The sequence below is a fragment of the Terrapene carolina genome, unplaced genomic scaffold (assembly GCF_002925995.2).
Source record: "Terrapene carolina triunguis isolate 2854851 unplaced genomic scaffold, T_m_triunguis-2.0 Scaffold192, whole genome shotgun sequence".
Lineage (NCBI taxonomy): Eukaryota > Metazoa > Chordata > Testudines > Emydidae > Terrapene > Terrapene triunguis.
In genome coordinates, this window is record NW_020664543.1 from 2,236,947 (window position 1) to 2,262,667 (window position 25,721).

At 41.0% G+C, this 25,721-nt stretch overlaps 1 protein-coding gene across 3 annotated transcripts in view; it reads left to right on the top strand.

Annotated features, from left to right (window-relative positions):
- RPTOR (regulatory associated protein of MTOR complex 1) overlaps nt 1-25,721 on the top strand; it is a 285,614-nt gene that overhangs the window by 153,225 nt on the left and 106,668 nt on the right. For all 3 annotated transcript variants that reach the window (XR_003899854.1, XM_024201510.2, XM_024201511.2), the window contains exons 8-10: nt 8,816-8,916; nt 10,215-10,359; nt 24,201-24,276. Coding sequence is in view for 2 of the 3 variants with exons in the window: in XM_024201510.2 (XP_024057278.1) it covers nt 8,816-8,916; nt 10,215-10,359; nt 24,201-24,276 (322 nt within the window). In the remaining variant the exon portion in view is untranslated. The remainder of the gene's footprint in view (nt 1-8,815; nt 8,917-10,214; nt 10,360-24,200; nt 24,277-25,721) is intronic.

Sequence of the window (25,721 nt, forward strand, 5' to 3'; positions counted from 1 at the left end):
CAGAAGTGTGATTGGGGTGGATGAGGGGAATCTGTGACGATAGTTTGCCCAATTTGGGATGCTAACTTTGCCGGGATGATTTTCTTCATGCTAAAGGATATATGTATAATCTTTGAGAGGTATTGAGACTGATCATGCAGAGTTGGAAAAGTAATGTAGTTCCTAAACTCAAGGAGTGAGAGAGAGCTTAGTGGTTTTTGTTTGTTAAAATGACAGATTGTGAACCATGTAGGAATTATTCATTTTATTATAGAAAAACATACCGAAGAGTAATCTGAAGACACTTGAATGGTAGCAGGATGGGGTGGGTTATTGCTGGCTTCTGTTCTGCTTTTGATTGTCTATTATGTTGGGTGTTTTTTCTGGACTTGTGACTCCTCTCTGGTTTTGGGTGGTGTTTTTTTATTTTGAGACTAGGCTCAATGGGATTGATATTGTCTTGAGTTATTTTATAGCCCCCTAGATTTTCACAGAATAAGTAGAAGGATATTGTCCCTGCCGCAAAGAGTTTACAATCTAAGGCCCTAAACCTGCAAATGCTTAATTTTAAGCAGATAAGTTGTCTCACTGAAGTCAAGGCTTAAAGTTAAACATGTTTGTGTTGGTAGGATCAGGGTCTAAATTTTAGGTGTGACATACAGGAGAGAGAGAGGATAAGAGAAGGTTTTCAAAGGTTCCAGTAACCAATGACACAATTGCTTAGATTAAGCATGTGCACTTCTTGGTGGGCCTATCGAGATTTTTTGCTAAATATAAAAATAAAGAATAAGATTATGAAAATTATTAATATTCTTGACATACAGAAAAGGTAAGGTAAAACAATTCTCTGATTAGCGCATATAAATAAATACCTAGATAGCTGCACTGTGAAATTTTGCTAAATATTTTAGATGAGTCTAACACTGCAATCCAATTAAACTATTATCATTATTTCAATGGAAAATTAACATTGAATATTGCAGGTGTGGCCAAAGTGCAACCAGCATGTGGCTCTTTGACAGGTCAGCTGCAGCTCGCAGAGCTCGGGGCTTCACCCCGTGGGGGGATGGGCGGCTTCACCCCACAGTGGCTTCAGCCTCGTGGGGAGGGGGGGCGGAGGCTCAGGGTTTCACTGCAGCGGGGTGAGCCAGCGATCGCGGCTTCAGTCTCGCAGGAGGAGGGGCTCCGCTGCTTGCGGCTTCAGCCCCGTAGGAAGAGGCGAGCTGGTGCTGGGGGCTTCAGCCCTGCAGGTGACACCTAGGTTCCGGCTTCAGCTGCACATGCTCAGGAAATCGCATCACTGTAGTGCTGTACAGACCTCATGTGCTCTGATCTCCCTGCATGCTGCACACTACAGGCTGTGTTTACTGTCCATAAATCGCATTTGAATAGTTTTAGATTTAAGTGTTAACCTTACATTAATTTTGTAGATGACAATGACATGTTCAAACTGTAAGAAATGCAAGTATGAAGAAGAAAACCAAAATTTTCAGCCAGAATGGGAGGAAGATTTTGCATTCACTAGCAAAAGTGGCAAACCCCTGTGCCTAATTTGCAATGCATAGCTCTCTCGCTACAAAGTGAACAACTTGAAACATGACTACAAAATAAATCACAATAATTTCTTGTTTAAGTACCCTCCTGGATCAGAATTAAGGAAAAACAAGCTACCCACATTAAAATTATGCCTCAACAGTCAACAGACACTACTTTCTGCGTTCAGTAAGGAAGCTAACCCAACAACAGAAGCTAGTTTTGTTATGGCATGGAATATTGCTTGTGCTAAATCTCAATATTGTGATGGAGAATTTGTTAGGAAGAATATTGCAGAAGTTGGTTGCAATTTTAGATCCAAGCACCACACAATTTCAGCGACTAATACAGCAAATTCCAATTTCGTGCCACACTACGGAGAGGCAGATCTCCCAGATCAGTGCCGATGTTGCAAGCAAGATGCAAAACAATCTAAAGAATTCTCTAGCATTCAACCTAGCTATCGATGAATCCACAGATGTTCAAGATAAACCACAATTAGCGATTTGTTTGTTATATTTCTGCGTATGTAATTGTGAAAGAAAAAATGTTGGACTTAGTGGCGCTGAAAGAAACAACCTGTGATGTTGACATAAAGAACACACTTGACAAAGCATTGACAAATGCTGTTGTACCACTGGATAAACTTGTCAGTGTTACAATGGATGGAGCACCTGCAATGGTGGGGGGAAAAGTAGGCCTTATCAGACTCTTGAAAAGCGATCCCAAATTTCCAGAGTTTCTCCCTGCTCATTGCATCATCCATCATGACCATCTCACAGGCAGATGCTTCAAGTATGAAAATGTTATGAAAATAGTCCTAGAAATTGTAAATTTAATTCATTCAAATGAGAAGACTCATCGAGAGTACAAAAATTTCATTGAATTGATGGATCTTGAAGACAAACCTAACGTCTCTTTCTACTGTATTGTGAGGTGATTATCAACCACAAATGTCTTAAATAGGTTTGTGGAGCCTATCAGTGCTTTCCTTGAAGAAAAGGAGAAGTCCTATCTACAACTGAAAGATGAGCAATGGATGCAATGTTTTTCACTGATATTATGTAGCATCTACAAACTCTCAACTTGGCATTCCAAGGGAAGGATAAGATTATTTCTGACCTCACTCACAGTCTTCAGCTTCCAGAGTAAGTTAAAGCTTCTGCAAAGAGACATAGTGTCAAGAGACTTCAACCACTTTCCCCATCTCAAGAGTAGGATAAACACATTCCCTGAAATCAAAGTAGAAGATCACAAACTTGAGGAATACAGAGGTAAATTACAAGGACTGCTTGATGACTTTCAGGCCAGGTTTGAAAACTTACAGAAGCTGAGATCCTGCTTCGCCTTTCTTGTAAACCCATTCATGCTTGATGTGATCAATGACGGCTGTTCAATTCCCAAAACCGTGGTTACAGAAACATCTACTGTAGAAATGGAACTATTAGAACTCTAGGAAGATCAGGTTCTAAAGATGATGCATAAATCACAGTCTATAATTGAGTTCTGAAAGCAAGTTCCAGGAATGAAGTATTCTCAACTCAAGGGCCTGGTCTACACTGGGGGGGGGGGATCGATCTAAATTATGCAACTTCAGCTATGTGAATAATGTAGCTGAAGTCGACGTACTTAGATCGACTTACCGTGGTGTCTTCACTTCAGTGAGTTGACTGCTGCCGCTCCCCCGTCGACTCTGCCTGCGCCTCTCGCCGAGCTGGAGTACAGGAGTCGACGGGAGAGCGCTCGGGGGTCAATTTATCACGTCTAGACTAGATGCGATAAATCGACCCCCACTGGATCGATCGCTGCCCACCGATCCGGTGGGTAGTGAAGACATACCCAAGAAGACTAGTGTGCGACTCATTTCAATTTTGGCACAACATACTGTGTGAATTGCTTTACTCTGTGATGAAGTTTGTAAAATTGAAACATTATGCAGTCCTTACAAATCAACATCTGACCAAGGTCCTCTGTACTGCCTTGACAGCATATCAACCAGATTTCCAAAGACTTATGACCAGGATGGAGACCCACAAGGCCTCTAGCTCTAGCAGTAATTAGCCAAAATACAGTAATTAGGATGTTAATATTTTTTAAAATGCATATGTAAAGGTTGTGCATGTCTTGTGGCTCTCAAACTTCTGAAGATTATCATATAATCTTGGAGGGTCAGTAAATTTGGTCACCTCTGGAATATTGTATTTGCTTGGATTGAATATTCATTTGGGTTTAGAATGTCTTGTCTGTAACGTGGCAAAAAATATTCCTTACACAAAATAGGAGGAACATTATTGTTTGCTAAATGGCAGGACGTAATTGCTAGGGATAAAACATTTGTTTTAAAGCTTTTAAGATAGTTTTACAAACAACTGAGATTAAAAAAATGTTAAAGACTAAAGAGTATCTGTGTGTGATGTCTAATTGATCCCTTCCAGGGGTGGTTTCAGTGATTACTGTGCTGTAATAGTATGATACTGTCTATACAGAGATTTATATAGAAAAGGAAAGCACTTGGCTGTATCACTTTAAGCCGAAAAGCGCCAAGGTTTTCCTCCATCTGCCTTTTTATTACATGCCAGAAAGATACATTGTGGCACATTTTACTTTAATGAAGTAAAGCTAGACTGTTACCTCACCATTCACACATCTTACTGGGCTGGTTGCACATTTTTGAAGTCTGCTTATCATAGCTGTTGATACTTTCTTAACAGAGAAGCAGCCGTGAAATGGGGTGTAGCCCACGAAAGCTTATGCTCTAATAAATTTGTTAGTCTCTAAGGTGCCACAAGTACTCCTGTTCTTTTTTCTTAACAGAGAGGAGCTTAGCTGGGAGAGTGTCAGATTGTGTTAGCTCTGAGCCAGGGTTTGAGCACTAATGGGAGAGTTGGGAATTGGGTATGAATGGCTTTGTGTTTTGATGAGGAGGAACAATGGGTGGATCCAATAACAGCCCAATCCCACTCCTCTCTAACCCAGAAGTACAGCCTGTGGAGACTTGGGTCCTAAGTAGCATGCATTGTGGTCTGGTCATTCGGATCGCACGTGGAGCTTTGTATGCGGGAACCTGTGCTTTCTGTAGGCCACACTTCCATATTAAAGATGAGTGGCTGCAGTGTATTCTGCACTTTAAGTGCAGCTCTCAAACTCTTGGCGTCTTGTCAGTTCAGTCCATGGATGGGATAAGTTTGGGTAACTCTGCAACAGGAGGTCATGTTGTCCAAGGGCTGAGTCTGGAAATGGTGAGATTCTGTTTGTTGTTGTGGGGAGAAGGCCTGAACGCTCCCTTTCCTCTAAACGTAAAACACCCACTGGGGCAGCGCTATCCCACACTGGGCCAGTTTTCATTGACTGGTATCCAGCAGTGAGCAGCTGCATCTGGCTCACTGAGAAAGCTTTCCGATTGAAACCTGCATCTCGATCAGTACCCAGTCTTGATTTGAAGACATGAAGAAATCGAAAATTCCCTACTTCCCTGGTAGTTAATCATCCTCAAAGCTTAAAAAATGTATTACTAATTTGAATTTCTCTGGCTTTAACTTTCAACCATTGATTCTTGTTATCCCTTTCTGAGCTAGATTAAAGAGCTGTTCAGTACCCAATATTTTCTCCTTTTGAAGGTATTTGTACGCAGCATTCAGGCTACTTTTTCTTTTTTGGATAAACTAAACAGATTGAGCTCTTTAAGACTCTCACTGTGAGAGATTTTTTCCAGCCCTTTAATCACTTAAATTGTGATTTTTCTGGGCATCCTTTCCAACTTTTCGACATCCTTTTTAAAATCTTCACAGCAGAACTGGACACAGTATTCCAGTCCTGGTCTCACCAATGCCATAGACAGAGGCAAAATGACCTCCCTACTCTTCACTACTCCCCTCTTTATATATCCAAGAATCACATTAGTCCTCTTTGCCACTGCATCAGTTGTTTGTCCACTGTGAGCTCTTAATCTTGTTCAGAGTTAGTGATTTCCAGGATATGGTTCCCCATTCTGTAGCTATGGCCTGCATTCTTTCGTCCTAAGTGTATGATTTTGCATTCGGCAACACATTTTTTTAATGGTCCCAGCTTACCAGGCAATCCAGGTTTGTTCTGAATGATTGCCCTATCCTCATTGTTTACCACTCCACCAATCTTTGTGTCATCTGCAAATTTCAGCAGCAGAGCTACTAGTTCCTAAACTTAGAAAACCTGGACATTGGTGCCAGTGGCTTGGGTTGAGGTAAAGGGTAACAAATCATTTTAGTTTTCTTGAAGCTCCTATTTGCTGCTGGTCCCCATCTAGACAAAAAGGTGTTTTTGGAAGCAGTGTCCTGTCAACTCACTGAGGAGGGAAGGAATATTAAGTATAGCTAGAACCGTGGGCTCCACTGTAGCAAATGCAAAGTTTAAAATTTTCTCTCACCCCTATTATAGCTGTACTTTGGTTCCATACCACTAAACTCTACCTCTGGGGGAACAGACTTAAAAAAGAATGTACACTAAATTCAGCATTGCATTTGTAGAATACACATTCCATGTGCTACAATCTCCTGCAAACTAACTTTGGAATCATGGGCTGCTTTGTCAATTACTAAATTTAACCTGCGCTAAGATTTACTTGCTTGAGAGAGAGTCAGTGTGTAAATATTTCAGTATTTGCAGAGATTTGAATTGATTTCTTACACCCCAAACACTGAACTTTGAGAATCCCTGGTATTGCAGTTTCCCTGAGTCTCCCAAGACAGGAGAAGTGTCGGCAATAGATCACTGTTTGGAAGGCTACCATGCTAGGAGTCGTTCAGTGTTCTTTTTTCTCCTTTCAAAAATAAAATAAAGTTGAAAATTTGGTTCCTCAGCATTTTTAATGTGACACTGTGATGTAGACTCCCTGTGTGTATTGCTGACAAGATCATCCTGTTCATGGAGATGAGACTGAACTTCATATCCCAAAGCTGGAGAACCGGAGGATGTGAATGTTAACCAAGTGGACTGATGCCACCAACCCACATAGGCCAGAGAACAGCTCGCAGCTGCAGGGGTAATAGCTGCTGTTTGATCATCTCCCGCCATATTATATTAGCAATGCCCCTGACCCTTTAGTGAAAGGGACTTTGTTCTCTTCAAAGAATATTAAACATCATGGACAGAAGATTTTTATATTGAATATTTTACTTTGAAAGTTACAGCTAGGAGGATTCAGGTGGCTGTGCATTGCACCTTGAGATAATCTGTACCCTAAACGTCTGGATTTGGCTTAAGTGGAACAGACAGAATGACTCCTGAAAGACCGCAGAGCTCAAATGCAGCCAAAGTGGCGGTAAAAGTTATTGCCTCAGCTTGTGGTGTGGTTTTCTGTGTTACTCTAGGGCTCCAAAATGCATGCTTTCAGCAGCAGTTTGATGATGGTTTATTGGCTAGAAGGAGCTTCTCAAGGTGACTGCGTCTGAAAATTTCAGGGTAGATTGGCAGTGGCCCTGGAGGTTTTTCGCCTTCCTTCGCAGCATAGGGCAGGGGTCGCAAGCTGGAAGATTCTCTGCAACTTGAAGTCTTTAGATCACGATCTGGAGACTTCAACAGCAGAGTTAAGGGAAAGTAGGGAGGTCAGCTTTTGTGGCCTGCATCATGCGGGAGGTCAGACTAGATGACCATATTGGTCCCTTCTGACCTTAAAGTCTATGAGTCTATGAGTCTATAAAATCTTGAGAGGGAGAAGTTTTTCAGATGAAAACTATTTGAAAATCTCTTCCTGCTCTGTAACTGAGAGTGATGAAGAGAATGTCTCTTTCACACTCGATTCCTTGTGCGATACATGTATTAAAATTGTGCACAGTAGTGCAGATCTTGATGGTCCAGTGGGTACCATTATTGCTTTCCAGGAATGCTGACCTGTTCATCAGAAAGCCTTTGGCTTAGAGAAACACCTTCTGTTGGAATAAGAAGCCACCTAGTGAGTTTAAATATTTACCTGACGTATTTTTCAGATAGTTGTTATGGTGGCACCTGAAGGCTATAGCGACGGATCATAAGAAATATATAGACAGATGTGCATCATATTCACGAGGCAAATTTTCAAAGAACTTAGTGGGAGGAAAAATGTGGTATACTTGTAAGAAACAGCAAAATGTGCCCCTCATAAATGAACATTAATGACCTCCGTAGAAGAGGCACGCATACTCCAATGTGCTTAAATTGTTGTGTGGCTTGAATAATGAGGAGAATCTCACTAGGTCTTACTACGTCATGGATAGACAATATCTTTCTAGTTCATTTACAACAGCAGGGAGTTGTGAAGTAAGTCTGTTACCCTCATAAACCTTTAAGAGTAGGGCCACATTTTCCAACCCAATGTGCTCTTTATTATGATTGTCACTGCCTGGAAAGTTGTGTTTTCTGACTGAACATCATTCTGTGCCAGTGGACGCTGAGCAGTTCTTATCCAGAGGCTATTTGGAACATGAGCTCAAAGTTTTTATTATTAATCATATTTTTTATTAAATACTTCAACAGAAGTATTGGTTGGTGAATAAAATGAAGCCAGACAACAGATGTGATCTGAAGAACAAACTTTCTGGAGTTCCTAACAGCACCTCTCCCTGCAGTGCCCCTCAAGATACATTTCCCTCACCTCATCTCATGGTTTATCATCTCTTGATCGTGGTCCTCCATCCAAAATCTCAATTCCTGAGATAATTCAGATATTACTGCTTTTTATGATAGAATGAAATTTGTCCAGCAATATTCTTGATAAGCCCATTTGGCTTATGATTCCATTATCCTCTTCATATTTGTTCCATCATTTTGCTAGGGAAAGGAGTTAGATTTACAGGATGGTAATATTTGGGATCATTTTTCTTTCCTTTCTTTGAACATCAGTACTGCATTTTGCTTACCTCCAATTTCCAGTACCTCCCCAATTGTCTCATCCTCCCCCCCATTATTCAGTGACATGGCAAGTTTGTTAGCAAATTCCCTTAGTGCTGTATAAGGCATAGCTGTTGTTACAGGAGTTCAGAATCTCAGTCATTTAAGTCCTACATTAATTCGTATAGTTCAGGTGATGGAAAGGCGAAAAGCAGCAAACTGGAGTAGGGAACAAAATATGAGGTAAACTGATACGTGGAAGAAGTTCCTACTGAAACAAGGAAATCGAGGCGGCGCTCGTGGAGGAAGAAAGCAACTTCTCTTAATAAAATTAAAGCAACAGTACAGTGACACCTGTGGCCTTGGGCATGGCCTAAGTGCATGCATATATATATTTAAATTCATATTTATTTATTTATTTATTTAAATAGTAACATACTTAATAAAAATGTCTCTTTTGTAGGATTCCTGGCAGACTGAATGACAGGAGAACGCCTCTGGGAGAGTTGAATTGGATCTTTACAGCAATCACAGACACCATTGCATGGAACGTCCTGCCACGAGGTAGGGCTGTCTGGCAGTTAACAGTCCACGTTTTCACCAGGAACAAGTGCTGGCTGCTCAGAGTAGAGGGGTAGGGAAGTTAGATAAGGGGGTTAATAAAACAAGGAAGAAGAGAGAGTCTGATGATAAAAGAGGTGGAGAAAACATGGGCTGAGGTGAGACACCAGAAGAAAGAGTCCATGCCTGGGAAAGGGAAAAACAACAGAAAGGCAGAAAGTATTCATTTTCTAAGTGGAGAGAGGGAAGAGTGGGTGTAGAGCTGGGTGAATAATTGATTTTCATTTGCTGGCCATTCTGAAAAATTGGGGAATAAATTCAGTCCTGGTCAAACTGAATTAGAAAATGCCCCCCCAAAAAAAAGCGAATGAAAAAAGTCACTTTTGGGTCAAAGAAAATATATAATTCAACCTGAAATGTTTTGTTTCTGGGCATTTGTAAAGGGCTAGATTCACTTTAACTTCGGTCTCTCACCTCCCAGGCAAGGGCCCTAACCACCAAGGTATAGGGTATTCTGAGGGGGTGTCTCTGCATCTCTCTTGTTGAAACTATTGTGCTTTGCATAAAATACGTAAATGGTCATTGGGCCAAAGAAAGAGCATGAGATTGACTCTGTAGCCTCGTGGTTAGGGCACGCTCCTGGGATGAGGAGACCTGGCTTCAAATCCCTGCTCCAGTGAATATTTATACTAAGTGGATTAGCTTCAACAGGAGAGATTGAGAGAGACCTGGTGGTGGCTAGTGCACTCAATTGGGGTAGGGCCTGAGTTCATGACCTTGCCCCAGAACTGGAATTCAAACCTGGGTCTTCCACATCCCAGGTGAATCCTTTAACCACTGGGCCAAAAGTTATAAGGTGGGCTCTCCCACCATCACCTCCCATTCCTTTGTTTTGTGAATCTAGCCTGAATTTTTTTTTTCTGGCTGAAACTATTCAGCGAATTCATTTCAAATTCACAAATAGTTTTGGTCGACCAAAACTGCATTTTTCAGTGAAGAAACTAGTCAAAAAACTTTGTCCAGCTCTAAGTGTGACTTCTCAGTAGAGATGGTATTGTCACACTTGTCAGGCAAACTCAGTGCCCATTAATCCTTCTGTGGGTGTAAAGTGACAGCAAAACTATTTCTGGAGGTCTTGGGCTTTTGCTTTTCTGGGCTTTTGTTTTTGTTTTGTTGGAGGAAAGTATTCATTGATCAGCTCTCTTGTGCGTGTGTGTGTGTGTGTATGTATCTGCTGGTACAAAATGCTTCTTACAGATCACTGAAGGTACCTGTGTCACACACACATTATCTCTCTGCAGATCTCTTCCAGAAGCTCTTCAGGCAGGATCTGCTGGTGGCTAGCTTATTTCGTAACTTCCTGTTAGCAGAAAGGATTATGAGGTCTTACAACTGTACCCCTGTCAGCAGCCCACGTCTACCTCCAACCTATATGCATGCAATGTGGTAAGTCGCTGCTAGCAGGGTACCTCTTGCTTTAAAGGCTTTGTACAGATGCCTTGGGGAGATTTCAAGAGCTGCTGTCATACAAGGTTGTTACCACCTGAATATCTGCAGCACTTTCCTGATTAAATCAGTGGATCAGAAATGGAAGCGCATGTGGCAACTTAATACCTATCTCCAAATGTATTGCTTCCCTGTGTGTACGGTACCCCATTAATATAATTCTGATATAATTCCCTGATACAAAAGCTCCACTTCAGCTAAGTAACACTTCAGCCCAAATAGAGAAACAATGGAGCATCAGCTACCTTTCTGTTTTGCTGGCATAAAGCTGTGATTGTAATGGGGAGAACTGGGATAGTTGGGGCTAAGGCAAGAATTCTTTTAACTTTCACAATAGAAAGTAAAAGGAGGTGGGGTTTGTTCCAGAGTTCATTTCCTGGCACTCTGCTTCTTTTTAGATGATTAATGGAAATGCAAATGACTCACATTATGGAAAGCCTTTTAAATGCATTCCTGACTAATAAACAAATGCTGAGTGAATACAAAGGCCCTCCTTATAATTCTTAGTCCTGCCTAATTAAGGCTAGAATTGTACAAAACTTAGCTTGACCCCATCAGGTTACACTTAGCCAACACAATTTCTGTAAGAGAAAATGATGCCTCTGTAATCTCCGAAAAGTTAATAAAGTAATTGCTACATGTAATTGAATAGGCTTAATTTACTTGGATAGTCAGAAAGCTTTTGATAAAGTCCCTCCATCAGACTACAGGGGAAAACAAAGTTTGAGTAGGGTCATGGAAAAACTGGTTGAGGTGGCAGAAGTCATATTACATGTCTTTTCTTAAGATGGAGAGAAGTTAATAGTTTAATATTGGGATCATTGTTAAATACATTCATTAATCATTTGGAGGAAGAAGTAGACAGTGATTAGAAGTTTACTGATAACAAAAAATTGCTTTAATTAATAAAAAAACATGGAAGGACTAGGAAAAATGCAGATTGGCACCTATAGCCAAAGATGCTCATATGTGCTTCTAAATTGGAGGAACTTTTGAGGAAAAAGATTTGTCATGCACATAGCACAATGAAGTTGGCTTGTCAGTGTGGTGTAAAAGCAAACAGGTTGTTTGTATGCACAAAAAGGATAGAACACGTAGCATACGAAACAATGAGTGAGCGTTCATGTATGACTGTATCCAATAGTTGCCTCACCTGAAAGGTAAGGCAGAGCCTGGAAACCTCCTGAGAAGGACAATGCATATATGGCTACAGGTTTTGCAGGATTTTTATATGGGCAGAGATATACAAACAAATCTTTCTAGATACTTATACCATGCTCATTATCAGCTATCTGAGCTCCTTCTGGCTTCTTGCTGGAGTCCTTCTGTGAGGCAATGTGGCCTAGTGGATAGAGCGCTGGACTGGAACTCAGGAGATCTATGTTCTATTTCTGGCTCTTCCACTGACCTACTGGATGACCATGGGCAAGTCACACTTTCTGTGCCTCAGTTTCCCCATCTGTAAAATGGGGATAATGATATTGACCTTTGTAAAGTGCTTTGAGATCTGTGGATGAAAAGTGCTAAGTAAGAGCTATTATTATTGTTTTCATTTTTACTTAGTATTTAGCAAAAGCAGAGCTTCCTTAGGAAAACATTCATCATGTCTGCTTCTACTGACTCCCAGATGGTGGCAACCCAGGAAGGGAGAAATGAACAGACAGCTCCTTGATGCATATTTTCAATACTCTTCCAAAAAGGTAGTATTTAAAATAAAATTCAGGTCAGGGGAGACTTTCTTATTTGTCAGAAGAGGCCCAGCAACGTAACAGTTTGAGAAACTCTAGTTTAATGTCTAGTTAAAGATTTTATAAAAAAAAATAACCCTGTGCCCATGTATAGCACCTTTTCTCCTCAGCTCTCTTGGCACATCACAGACTTTAAGCCTTACAGCCCACCTGTAAACTAGGGAAGGTCCAGAGGCTCAGCGAAGTGACTGACTTCATCACACAGCACATCAGCTGCAGGGCATGGACGAAAGGAACACGGTCCTGACTCCCGGTCACGTGCTGTAACTCACTCGATAGTCAAGTCTCCCTAGGCCTCACACAGAGCTGTATTCTGAAGCCTTTCATCTTTTTTTCTTTTTTTTTATTAAAGCAGATCATTGGAGCCGTTGGAAATTTAACCCAGAAAATGTGGTGGAGGAAAGAACCAGAATTTACATTGCTGGGTGATAGAGACTGATTGGATGACAGAAAGCAAATGTGCACTGCTGAGTACACTGGTTGTCATTCTGCTGTGAGCTTCTCACAGATTTTTGCACCTGGCAGATCAGAATTTGAATGCTTATGAATGTGGGTACTGGCTGTGCTGTCATCCATAGCGATTTGATCTGCACGAGGTCAACAAGAAACCCCTAGGATCTGCTATAATATGTAAATGGATGATGAGCTCAGACACTTAGTCCTACAACCCATCAATCTGTGTTCCTCAAGGACCTGACTTAAAGGTTTTCTGCTTCCCCCAGCCCTCAGTACTAGTTATTTTGCTTGTTATGTTGGTTGTCACGGGAGTGTTGTGATGGGGCCTTTCTGCTATTCCCACACATCCATGCTGAGGCAAGCAGGTATTGTGTGTCTCTACCCCCTTACACTTGATTTCATAGTTTAAAGCCTTCATGGTATTGTGCTGGTTAGCTTCCCCACCTATTTCAGAGTAGTTCAGATCCTTCCTCGAGATGCTGATCTCCCCACCTAATCTGCATCCTTCCACACTCAGAAATTATGGGTGATTGGCCCACTCCCTCCTCGCCATAGACACCGCTTGTGCTGCATTTTGTTGTATACCCAGTCACTGGATAAAGATGGAATCCATGCCAAACTCTGTTCATCCCACTACTTAGCTGGCTGCGGAAGCAATAGTTTTACCATATGCCTTCACTGCTTAGAAAACTGTCTGTTAAAACTTACATTCTTATAATACTGCCAGCTCTACTGAAGTGCATTATAATGTACCTTGCATTTCAGATGTGAAGAAACATGATGAAACAATCTAATTGGGGAAGTATGAAATAGCAATTATATGTAAAACACAATCAAATTTTCTTCTGTTTGTTAGTAGTGCATAGGGAGATACAGGATACACAAGCAAGCTGTAAAAAGGAGTCTGCTTTGGCACTGCCTGAGTAATATTGAGTCACAGATACTTTCTTCCCTTTCTCCACACCCTCTCCTCTCCTTGTGTACTCGCTGAGATCCTTAGGATGTTCTCTGGGGCTGTCTTCCATACAGAAAACATAAGTAATTTTAGTGATTCACTGATTATAGTAAAATATACTGAATGGATTCTGAACTTCGCACATGCTGTTCGCTCCTCCCTGCTTTCTGGGAAACACTGGTCAATTGTACAGTAAAGATGCCCTGCACCACACCTTGCGACTCTGTTTCTGTTACTGGAAACATCCTCACTGTCAGTGTAAGAGTGGAAAGAACAGAAAGCATCTCCTGCTTCTTGTAATTCCTTCAGGTTCCCGGTTTTAACACAAATGGGCTACAAAAACCAGAGTTCGGTGCTCAAGTTTCCCCCTTTTCTCTTTCCAATTAGCGTTATAGAGCTGGGTCCAGTGCCTTGTTGTTTCTGCTGCAGTTACATCACTGATAGAAAACCACAAAGCAGTTGACAAAATATCATGACGGTGTCCTGCTCAGCTACAAGCGCACCGCAGGACTGTGCATATGCTGTGAAATGTTTGTCCACTTGACTTGAGCATCACTTGATCTCATGAATAATTATGGCTGTTCCTTTTTAGAAGTTAAACGTAGACCATTTTGCCCTCTGTTTTAGTGTATATCTTTGTCTGTGCTTCTGCCTGATGGTATTCTCCAGACCATGCTCACTTTTCACATCATTTGAGGATCCTGAATAGATTAACCCTTTTCTGGAAATAGTCACCAGGCTGCCAATGGCATTAGAAGTGTCTACAGATAAGAGTGTTTCTCTCTTCTGTCTTGGTCATCTGGAAGTAAATTCTCTGTGACCAGTTAAATCAGCTCTCTTAATTTATTCTGTAGACCACTGCTCTCTAACTTCTAAATCACTTCTTCTACCCAGGAGATTGGGCTATAGGGCAAGCCTTGTTTTCTGAGGCCAGTTTTCGTCCACTGGGCAGCCAGTATTAGGATGCACCCAATAGGGCACTGAACTTGATAGTCAAGAAACCTGGCTTCTGCTCCCATCTCTGCCACTGACCACTGTGTGGCCCTTAATGTGTGACTTAACTTCTCTGTGCCTCTATTACCACTCTCTTGTCTACTTAAACTAAGCTCTTCAGGGCAGGGACTTTCTCTTACTGTTTGTACAATGCCAAGCGCAATGGGACACTGATCTTGGGTGAGTCCTGTTGGCACTACTGTGGTACAAGTCATAGTAATATTCATTGAGGGACTGTCCAATTCAAAGCCTAGATGTATTTGTCTGTGGTGTATGAAGGGGGAAGAAACATTTTTGTCCTGTCTACACGTGGGTCTCCATGTCCATGAATTGTAGTTTATACATTGTGATCACCAGTAGAAAATTGTAATGATGGTAACTAAGTAAATTGACAGACTTTTCCTAATATGTAATGTATTAAATACAAGGCACCTTTATTATGCTGTGGCAGAGATGTGTTTATAATAATAATAGAAATATTGCTACAGTAAATATACCAAGCATGAAATTCTAGCTGAAAAGAAAACCATAATGTAACATCCCAATAACAGGTGAGGAGGGAGATTCTTGAGTCTTTGGACATTGTGGGAAGTATTGCAAAAAAGGTGCAAGTCTGCAATTTTCTTCACTGGTGGATTTAAAAAGGACTCTTCTTTTAGAAACACAGAAAAGTCTTAACATCTCAGCAAGAGCAAAATGACTGAAAGATTTAGGGGAGCATTTGGCTACTCTGTGTTAACCTTTTATAGGCTTGGGTGGGTTCTTGTTTCAATCAGAAACATGAGGATTTTGGTCTCCACCTCATTGTTAGAGTCTCTAGTACCTATCAGAAAGGCACCCACCTAGTTTGATCAGGAAAGGTCCAGAGTTGCTATAGTAGGGCATGAGTTGAGGTCAGGATTGAGATTCATTGACTGACAAGAGGAAAGTTGCCCATTTCTGCCTCTAACTAGCACTATCAGACCCTCGTTTTCATGAGCATTGAAATACTTACCAAAGATTTTATAGCTCTAAATGTTTTTTAAAATACATAGGTCTGAGTGCTTCCCTCTTGCCTTCCCTAGAGCAGGCTCCGTGTGTCTGCAGGATCACTGTGGAGCTGCTGGCTTCAGACGGATATTTGAAAAATCAGTCAAATGGGACATGGGGATAGCTCAGTGGTTTGAGCATTGGCCTGCGAAACCCAGGGTTGTGAGTTCAATCTTTGAGGGGGCCATTTAGGGAGTTTGGGATTGGTCCTGCTTTGAGCAGGGGGTTGGACTAGATGACCACCTGAGGTCCCTTCCAACCCTGATATTCTGTGATTCTATGATTCTATGCTACTGAGTTGTAGCTGCAAAAAAACCAAACATGGGAATAACATGTTCAATGTAGTTGGTACAGACTGAAATGTTTCAGTGTCAGAAATGTAGAATTCAATCAAGTATATTTGTGTTAGTCCCCAGAGCACAGATGGCTGAAACTCAGATGCCTTTAGCAGCTCCCTAGAAAATCATCAACTTTGTTTCCAAAATGAAGGAGCCCAGTGCTTTTTTTTCCCCCTGTGGTGGAATGCAGTCTAATACCAGCAGTTTCCACACAGAGAGAACACAAGCATAAGAGACATCAGTAATTCTTTACCAAAAATGAGATGTGAGGATTAAAAGCATCAGGGACACTGACTCAGCCCAGAAAATTAAAGTTAAATGTAATAAGTTCTGCCTTCATGATCTGCAAACTACTACAGTACATGTGGGTGAAGAAATACTGAGGGTGGGTCTCTGTAACTATGTTTTATTTATGTTGATAAAGTATTACTGTGAGCTTCCAACATGGAACATTTTATCTCCCATAATAAAATGGTCTTTAAGCAAAGCTAGATGCTCTGTGCTTTCCATTCCCCGCTTAACAGCCCAAACTTTGGAGCACCTCAGAAAACACAAACTAAAGGCAGTTGGAAGAGATCAGGATAAATTATTTAAAAGGTTATAATACATTTCTAAACAAAATTAAAGTTAAAATACATGAGCACTTCCCTCAAGGGAGGGGAGAGTTAATAACAGAATCCAGGGAGTCCTTTCTTGTTTATTTTTTGATGTAGAGTCATGCTGTTTTCCTCAAAGAGAAGACTTTTTGAAGTTCATCACAGTCTGCTTTGGTCTTAACTATCTTTAGCAGTTTGGTATCATCTGCAAACTTTGCCACCTTACTGTTTACCCCTTTCTCCAGATCATTTATGAATAAGTTGAATAGGATTGGTCCGAGGACTGACTCTTGGGGAACACCACTAGTTACCCCTCTCCATTCTGAGAATTTACCATTAATTCCTACTCTTTGTTCCCGGTCTTTTAACCAGTTCTCAATCCCTGAAAGGACCTTCCCTTTTATCCCATGACAACTTAATTTACTTAGCCTTTGGTGAGGGACCTTGTCAAAGGCTTTCTGGAAATCTAAGTACACTATGTCCACTGGATCCCCCCTTGTCCACAGTTTGTTGACCCCTTCAAAGAACTCTAATAGATTAGTAAGACACGATTTCCCTTTACAGAAACCATGTTGACTATTGCTCAACAGTTTATGTTTTTCTATGTGTCTGACAATTTTATTCTTAACTATTGTTTCGACTAATTTGCCCGGTACCGACGTTAGACTTACCGGTCTGTAATTGCCAGGATCACCTCTAGAGCCCTTTTTAAATATTGGCATTACATTAGCTAACTTCCAGTCATTGGGTACAGAAGCCAATTTAAAGGACAGGTTACAAACCTTAGTTAATAGTTCTGCAACTTCACATTTGAGTTCTTTCAGAACTCTTGGGTGAATGCCATCTGGTCCCGGTGACTTGCTAATGTTAAGTTTATCAATTCCAAAACCTCCTCTAGTGACACTTCAGTCTGAGACAGTTCCTCAGATTTGTCACCTACAAAAGCCGGCTCTGGTTTGGGAATCTCCCTAACATCCTCAGCCGTGAAGACTGAAGCAAAGAATCCATTTAGTTTCTCCGCAATGACTTTATCGTCTTTAAGTGCTCCTTTTGTATCTTGATCATCAAGGGGCCCCACTGGTTGTTTAGCAGGCTTCCTGCTTCTGATATACTCAAAAAAACATTTTGTTATTTCCTTTGGAGTTTTTGGCTAGCCGTTCTTCAAACTCCTCTTTGGCTTTCCTTATTACATTCTTGCACTTAATTTGGCAGCGTTTATGCTCCATTCTATTTGCCTCAGAGAGTGTATCTAAAAATTCAGATTGCCTGCCTTCGCTTTCCCTCCTGGTAATCTGAAAACTTCAGTCATTACCTCTTCTCCTTAATGGTCTTTATTTTCCGCCGTGTAGAACCTAAATCTCTCTGGTTTCCCCACCCACATTTAATCGCCCATGTCCTTTTATCGTTCTTTTTCTGGACTTCCCCAATGCCCTTTTAGTGAAGTATGTTTTTACCTACACAGTGGGTTCATTCTCTAAACAAAGACACAAGTAAAAGATTAGAAAATAACTTGCTGGTGTCTTTTTGGCAATTGGAAGTAATACAGTGCTGGCTTCAGTCCGAACAGTATTTTTTGTATTTTTTTAAAGTTTCAGCAAAGACACTGTTCTTGGGAGGGGGTGAAGTGTGTTGTAAGTAGTTGGATTGTGTGCGTCCATGAAGCAATTCACGTTAATTGGTAGCTCTCGAGGCTGCGAAGTCATATTGAAATTTGATATTGGCGATTTCACTTTTCAGGAAGATTGAATATTGGCTGATGTGGCTGCATTGATTTTTAATGATCTGTTTTTAGAAGTCTAAAAAGAGATTTGGCTTTAATCTGCTGAAATCTCTTTTCAAATGCCGTATAGTTCTTCCTGATAACATGTTTAAAACTCTCAAGCTCTGACCCTGCAGGGCTGCTCTGGACAAATTTTATAGAGGTATTAGTGCTCCTTACCTGAAATGACTTTGAGGCGCTCAGTATATAAGGCCTGGTCTACACTTAAAATTCAGCTCAACTTGGCTGTGGTGCTCAAAGGTGTGAAAAATTCATACTCCCCGAACACCGTAGTTAAACTGATCTTAGACAAGGATGGGTCGTCGGATGAATTCTCCCATCGACTAGCTACTGCTGCTTGGATAGGTGGATTACCTACATTGACAGAAATCCCCCTTCTGTCCCTGTAGGAAGCATCTACCCTACAGTGCTATCGGGCACAGCTGCTGTACCATAGCTGTGCCACTGTAGGGCCTGTAGTTTAGACATGCCCTTTGTGCTGTGCCTCTGCAGAATGATGACCTACGCAGTATCCTTTATAAGCAGCACATTTCAGACAGTTGTGCTTCTCCTCCCCTGACTCTCTTCATCCTCATCTAGTAAACCAGAGTTTAATAGTTCATCTCAAAGGTGCTATGTATGGCTTCTCTTAATATCTGAGGCTACATCTACACATCAATAAAAAAAACCATGGCACCGAATCTCAGAGCCCGGGTCAACTGGCTCAGGCTCATGGGGCTCGGACTGCAGGGCTAAAAATGGCAGTATAGATGTTTGGGCTCAGGCTGGAGTCCAGGATCTGAGACCCAATCCCTTGTGGGCCAGCTGCAGGTCTTTTCTTGCAGTGTAGACATACGCCGAGAGTCTCTTCTCTTAAGGAGGCCTCCCCGACTCTTTTCAGCCCCTACAGTTAGAAATACTCATCCTTTGGTCGGAGTCAAAGAATCCTTATATATAATAACTACAATAATTGACTTTGCTTCTGCCTCAACCAGAATAAAGATTTCCCTCAGCAGCTCTGTCTAACCATTTTGCCTACAGCCTGGGCATTTATTGAGCATGTGGGAACCATTTATTGCCTGTGCGTTGAAGTGGTTTTGATTATCTCCCCATTACCTCTTAATTATATTGGTAGCATTTTGCCAAGTGGGAGGTGAACGTAGTGAAGGAGGATGGCAGGGTTGGGGCTATTGAAACAAATTACATGTTTTGGATCAATGGGAAAAAGGTCTTTTTTTAAAAAATTCTTTCTTCATCCTGAACGTGTAGATTTTTCTAATTGTAAGCAGCTGGTGGCTTGGCTAATGGAATGGACTCTCCTAGTGAATTGCTCTTCCAGTAGTATCTCTGCTTGGTAGTGCAGGGGGATTATTAAGATTTAAGAAGTTATTAGAATAGATAACTAAAATCCAGTTTATTGATTATCACCTCTAGTCTTACGTTTGCAAATGTTCCTTGACAAAGAAAAATTGCTTAGCCTATTGATGTTAATGCTATGCCCATGAGCCAAGGAGGAGCAATTCTGTCTAGTGAATAAATTAGTTACTGTATAAAACACTCTTTGGTGGTGGTGCAGCAGTTTAAGTCCCTAGCCTGTCATCTTAAAATGACTGGGTTCAAATGCTAAATTGAGAAATGTCTTAAATGAGTTTTGAAGAGGGTGAGAGGATAAACATTGCAAAAGTGCCTCAATCCCATGTTTCAGAAGAGACTTAGGCACTTTGGAGCATAAGTTCCATTAACATTTTAAAAAATGGAACTTGGGTGCTTCAGAAAATGTTTCCCTAGAAGAATAGCAGCCCATGTGACAAAACATGAGATGAGCTGGTAAATGTTCACTAGAGATCGCTGCTCTGTATTTGAAATGAAGGAGGAGGATATATCCATTTCATATGATGTTGTGTATGAAATAGAAACTTTATCGCCTGTAATAAAGGAAGGTGCAAGGCAGCATTCGCTACTATTACATTTTTTGAAATCAACAGACCCCGGGTAACGTAAACCCAAGAGTCTTGAAGGAACTAGCTGAGAAGCTCTCTGAGCCAACCGCGAATGTTAATTTTTAAGAAATCTTGGAGTACTGGGGAAATGCAAAGAATTCGAGGTCTGCACATTTGTTTACAAAAGGATCAAAGGGATGCCCAAAGGAACTATTGACTGGCTAACCTGATGTTGATCTCAGGTAAAATAATGCAATGATTAATTTGGAACACTTTTAACAAAGAATTAGTGGCTAAAAATACAATGAATGCCAGTCAGCATGGTTTCACTGCAGGTAGGTCTTGTCAAACAGACCTGTTAATTTAACAAGATTACAAGTCTTGTTGATAAAGGCAATGGTATTGACATAGTATACTTAGATTTCTCCAAGGCATTTGATTAAGTGCTTGTCCACACGGACACTTAGTGCGTGGCAAACTGGAATGTAAATTTACAGCACACTAGTCTGCCATGCATGAAAAGTTCCGTGGTGTGCTTTGACAAGCTGCTATTTCCCAGCGAACTTTTAGTGCATGGTAGCAGGGCCATACAGTGACTTAGTGCGCTGTAGATTTACACGCTGCCTCCAAGTGGTCAAGCCCTTAGTACCACATGACATTTGTATTAAACTTGAATCCTATGGAATTAACAGGGCACACGTTAGATGGATTAAAAACTGTCTTGCTGACAGATCTCGGAATGTAGTTGTTAATGGGGGGATAGCAATGAGCGGAGCTGTTTCTGTCAGGGTCCCACAGGAACTGGTTCTTCGTCCAATGCTATTTTATATTATCAACGATCTAGACAATGATATAAAATCTTTGCTGGTAAAGTTTGTAGATGACACAACTATTGGTGGTCTAGTAAATAATGAGGAGGACAGGTTACTGTGAGTGATCTGAATCACCTGGTTCAATGGTCACAATCCAACAAAATGTATGTTAATATAGCCATATGCAAGAAAGTACATCTGGGAACAAAGAATGCAAGTGGTTACTTACAGGATGGGAGACTGTGTATTGGAAAGCAGTGACCTAGGTAGATAATCACGTCAACATGAGCTCTCAGTGCAATTCTGTGGTGAAAAGGCTAATGCAATACTTGGATGTATAAACAGGGGAATATCAAGCAGAATAATCCAGGGGCTAGATTATTTTTTGCAGTGTGGGGTGTGAGGAGCTTGATTTATTCAGTTTATCGAAGGGAAGACAAAGAGGTGACTTGATCACTGTGTCTAGGAATTATATGTGAAAAAAACATTGAGTGGGGTGGGGGTGGGGCTTTTCAATCTTACCGTTAAAGGTGTAACAAGATCCAGTGGGTGCAAGCTGAAGTTAGACAAATTCAACCTTGAAATAAGATGTAATTTCCTAGCAGTGAGGGTGATAAAACATTGGAACAGTTTACCAGGGGAATTGGTTGACCTGACTTTCCTTGAAGTCTTTAAAATGAGATTAGAAATCTTGCTAAAATATATGCTTTAATCCAGCTGCTGGGAGAAATTTTATGACCTGTGCTCATTGGGGCAGCTAGCCTTGGAATCTGTGAATCTTCCTGTTCATCCTTGACCTTCGTAGGCCTTTGGAAGAACATGGCTGCCTACATTGCCCTTAACATGCTCGTAAGACTTGAAGCTTTGCAATAAGATAACTGTAATCAAATCCCATGCTTCAGAGCTTCAGCCAGTTGCCTGCAGATGTCAGGAAGGAATTTTTCCCTTGAGGCACAATTTTTCAAATGTATTTGGGTTGGTGCCTTACTCTGAAACATCAGAGATTGACCACAGCTGGAGATGGGATGGATCAGTGCTCTGAAGTGGTACAGAGAATCCTCTTTCCTAAATATCTGGCTGATGTGTCTTGCTTACATTCTCAGGATCAAACTGGTTGCCTGGGAATTTCCCCCAGGTTAGAATGGCAAAGACTTTAGGGGGTTTACACCTTCCTCTGTGGCATGGAGCCTTTCTCTGCTAGGATCCTCTTGGTTTGTCTCACCTAATCAATTTCTTGCCATTTCAGGGGTTTCAGGCATTGGCCCCTTCTGTTCTCTGCCTGTGGCACACAACAGTGTGGTCTCTGTAGGACTGAAATGTTTTAGTCTAACTAAAGTAATTGGGATTAATATAGGGATATCTGAGTGAACTTTAATGACCTTTGATATGCGGGAGGTCAGAGTAGATGATCTAGTGGTCCCTTCTGGCCTTAAATTCTATGAAAATATGAAAAACTTGTGAAATCAGCACTTTGCCAAGGGTGGTATACTGGCAGTTTGGCCAGTGCTGACTTACCTCTTGCCCGAGTAACTTGCCTCATTTCAAGGGCATTAATTCCCCTTCTATTGCGTACCCATAAAAAACACTAGATGTCTTTTGAGCAGTTGCTTGATTATTAGTCACTTCTGGTAGATTTCCGAGTCCCTCCCCCATAAAACTTCTGTTATAGTGTACAACTTAACAAGACTGATCCCTAAGGCCTGGTCTACACTACGACTTTAATTCGGATTTAGCTGCGTTAATCCGAATTAACCCTTCACCCGTCCACACTACAGAGCCAGTTAATTCGAATTAAAGGGCACTTAAAATCGATTTCTGTACTCCACCTCGACGAGCGGAGTAGCGCCTAAATCGATTTTGTTAATTCGAATTAGGGTTAGTGTGGTCGCACACCACCGAATTACTGTGTTTAAATTAATGGGGTAGTGTGGCCGCACACCACCGAATTAATGTGGTTAAAAACCGAATTAATGTGCTTAGTGTGGCCGCGCACAATCGAATTTATACAACCTGTTTCCCAAATTCGAATTATCTAAATTCGGATTAATCCCGTAGTGTAGACATACCCTTAGATCTTTCAACTATTTCCCTATGTTTTTCCTTGGCTCATTGTATACGTATCACCAGCACAAATGTGTACAACAAATCTCCTTAAACAAGGTAGCCATGCAAAACCCAGATCAGAGTAGGATTAATGCAGATAAGGCCACCCTTCAACAGTACAGAATTTCCAAGTCTAGAGTTTTGAAGAGAAGCTTTATCATGATCCTGTCAGTGTATTAGTGAGTTGTGACTCACAGGGTCTGTCAACAGGAGTAATTCTTGATGAAGCATATTGGCATGCCTAATAGACTGGAAGCTAATCTTCGAAAGGATGTACTCAGCACCTTAGAAGTGTGTGCTTTAGGATTATGGGTCATGTTGGAGCTGTCCCCTGCTGGTGGATATTAATAAGACACCAATGAGAATTTGATAATGAGAACATGAAAGTTCACTTTAAAAAGTGGCTGTTCCAGTTAAAACAAGAGCAGGCACAGATTCGTTTTCTAGTTAAGTAGATAGTTAATATCAACATTTCATGAAGTGTTGTGTGTCTGCCAAGCCCTGTAAGTACTAAGTGGCAGTCATACAGTGTCGCACATGAGCAACAAGATGCCAGACTCCATTAATGTCAGTGGGAGTTCCATGTTTTTTTACCTTTGAATTGTGCTAGAAATGTGCCAACTAACTACAGGTCTCACTGAACAGTGGAGTTGTAATGTAAGAACTTCCTCCTTCCAATTTACAGTCAATCCAGGATTGTTGTTTTTTCAGTTTATAAAAATACACCTGTTGTGCCATATAAACACCTGGGCAGAAAAGTAGAACATCAAATAAGTCTGCCTGCCTTTTAGATTAGAGGGAATTTAGTCTTTATATAGAAGTAGTATGCTTACTGAGATTGTGTGGTGTGTTGTGATTCTGGACAAGGGCTGCTGTCACCGCTTTGCATGAGTACGAACTGGCCTCCTGAGAACTGAAGAGCTATTACATATTAACTAAGCCTGTTTGGTATCTCTATAAGTTGTCCATCCTCTAATAATCAGCAGTTCAGACTTCTCCCAGTATTGTATACTCATAGTCCAGGATGACCTGTCTCTCACTTGTTTCTCCAGGCAAGCTTGGGACCTCGCAGTTGATATTTGCCTTTCCCAATTACCAACAATCATAGAGGAAGGAACTGCATTTCGGGTAAGTTACTCAGGCATTGAAATGTGCTGTGTCCATTAGTCAATGTTCCAGCCCATGAAATCTCCTTTTTTATTAAGTCTGGAATTCTTGCAGACAAGGAAGTAGGGCTGGGTGGAGCTTACATTTCCTGGGAGATCATCAACTGCCAATCATCTCATTTAAAGGAGTAGGCTTAGGGTCAGTTTAAAATCTTTCATTAGCATATAACATTTCTGAATGAGTGAATGCACTTGAATTCAGAGACCTGGCTCGTATAGGCATATGGAGTGATATGTGCACATATACTTTAGAACTCTCTTAGTGAGATGTCATAATTAAGTTGGGGTGAGGGTTTCTTCTGTTCAATGCCAGTTTTCATTGTTTTAAAGATTGGTGGGGAGGAAGAAATTCTTACTGGCAGAAACCTGTAGATTCTAGGTCTGGCCTCTGACATTTGAAAAAGCTCAGCGAAGTGAGCTTTCTACTAATACAGCACACCACTGTGATTTTACAATTCGATCATTTTTAATAACCATGTAAAAACCTGCAAAAATGAATTGTTTAATGGCGGTGTCTTCAAATAATACAGAGCAAAGTTGTACTTGGTAAGTTTGGGGGTACTTTACACCATTTCTTTAGAACAGGAGGTGACTTAGTAAAAGTGGTCTCATTAATGAGATTCACTACATTTGTTGCTGTCCTTTCGATTATCTCAAGCAGCGAAGAGCCTGAATGTTTTAACATAAAATTTGTCCCATATTCCTATAGATGGGATGGGTTTCTCTTGATGTTCTTCTAATGCCTCCTGAATGGAAACCTTTTAATAATGACTATTACAGTCTGGTTGGTCGTAATGTTCTGATAGACTCGAGGATGAACTCCATTATAGTCACTAGAGGAAAGTAAATATGGGTTTCCTATATGGGATTATTTTGGTTTTGACATGCCTATAGCAGTTTTCAAATCCAAGAACATAAGAGACTCTGACATCTTTCCCAGCTAACGTTTTTGTTTGCTCTTAACCCCAGTTTTCTTTCTTATCTGATCTATCTCCTCCTTTTCCAGAAACAGATGTACGTGTTTTTTACTTGTTCATGCTCTGTTTCAATGACCTTTCCCAATAACTTATTTTATTAATCTGATCCATGGTTTGAATAGTTCTACCTACATTCCCTGCCTACTCCTAGTTTCATAATTTTTAGATGATGAATTGATAAATTTAATTTTTGATTAGTGATAAATTGTTGTCATCCATGTTTTAAAACAAATCCGAAGAAGCACTGATAAATTAATACATCGCTCTGAGGTTCCCAGTGTGTTTTTGTATTGTCAGTCTCTCTTGACTGTAAGCTTCTCAGACTGGGATGGTGGTGCCTTTGGTAACATTCACAGATTATCTCTGCAGCAGTTTGACTGGACCTGAGAGGGAGCAGGTTGCTGTCAGAAAGGCCAGAGAGAAGGTGGGT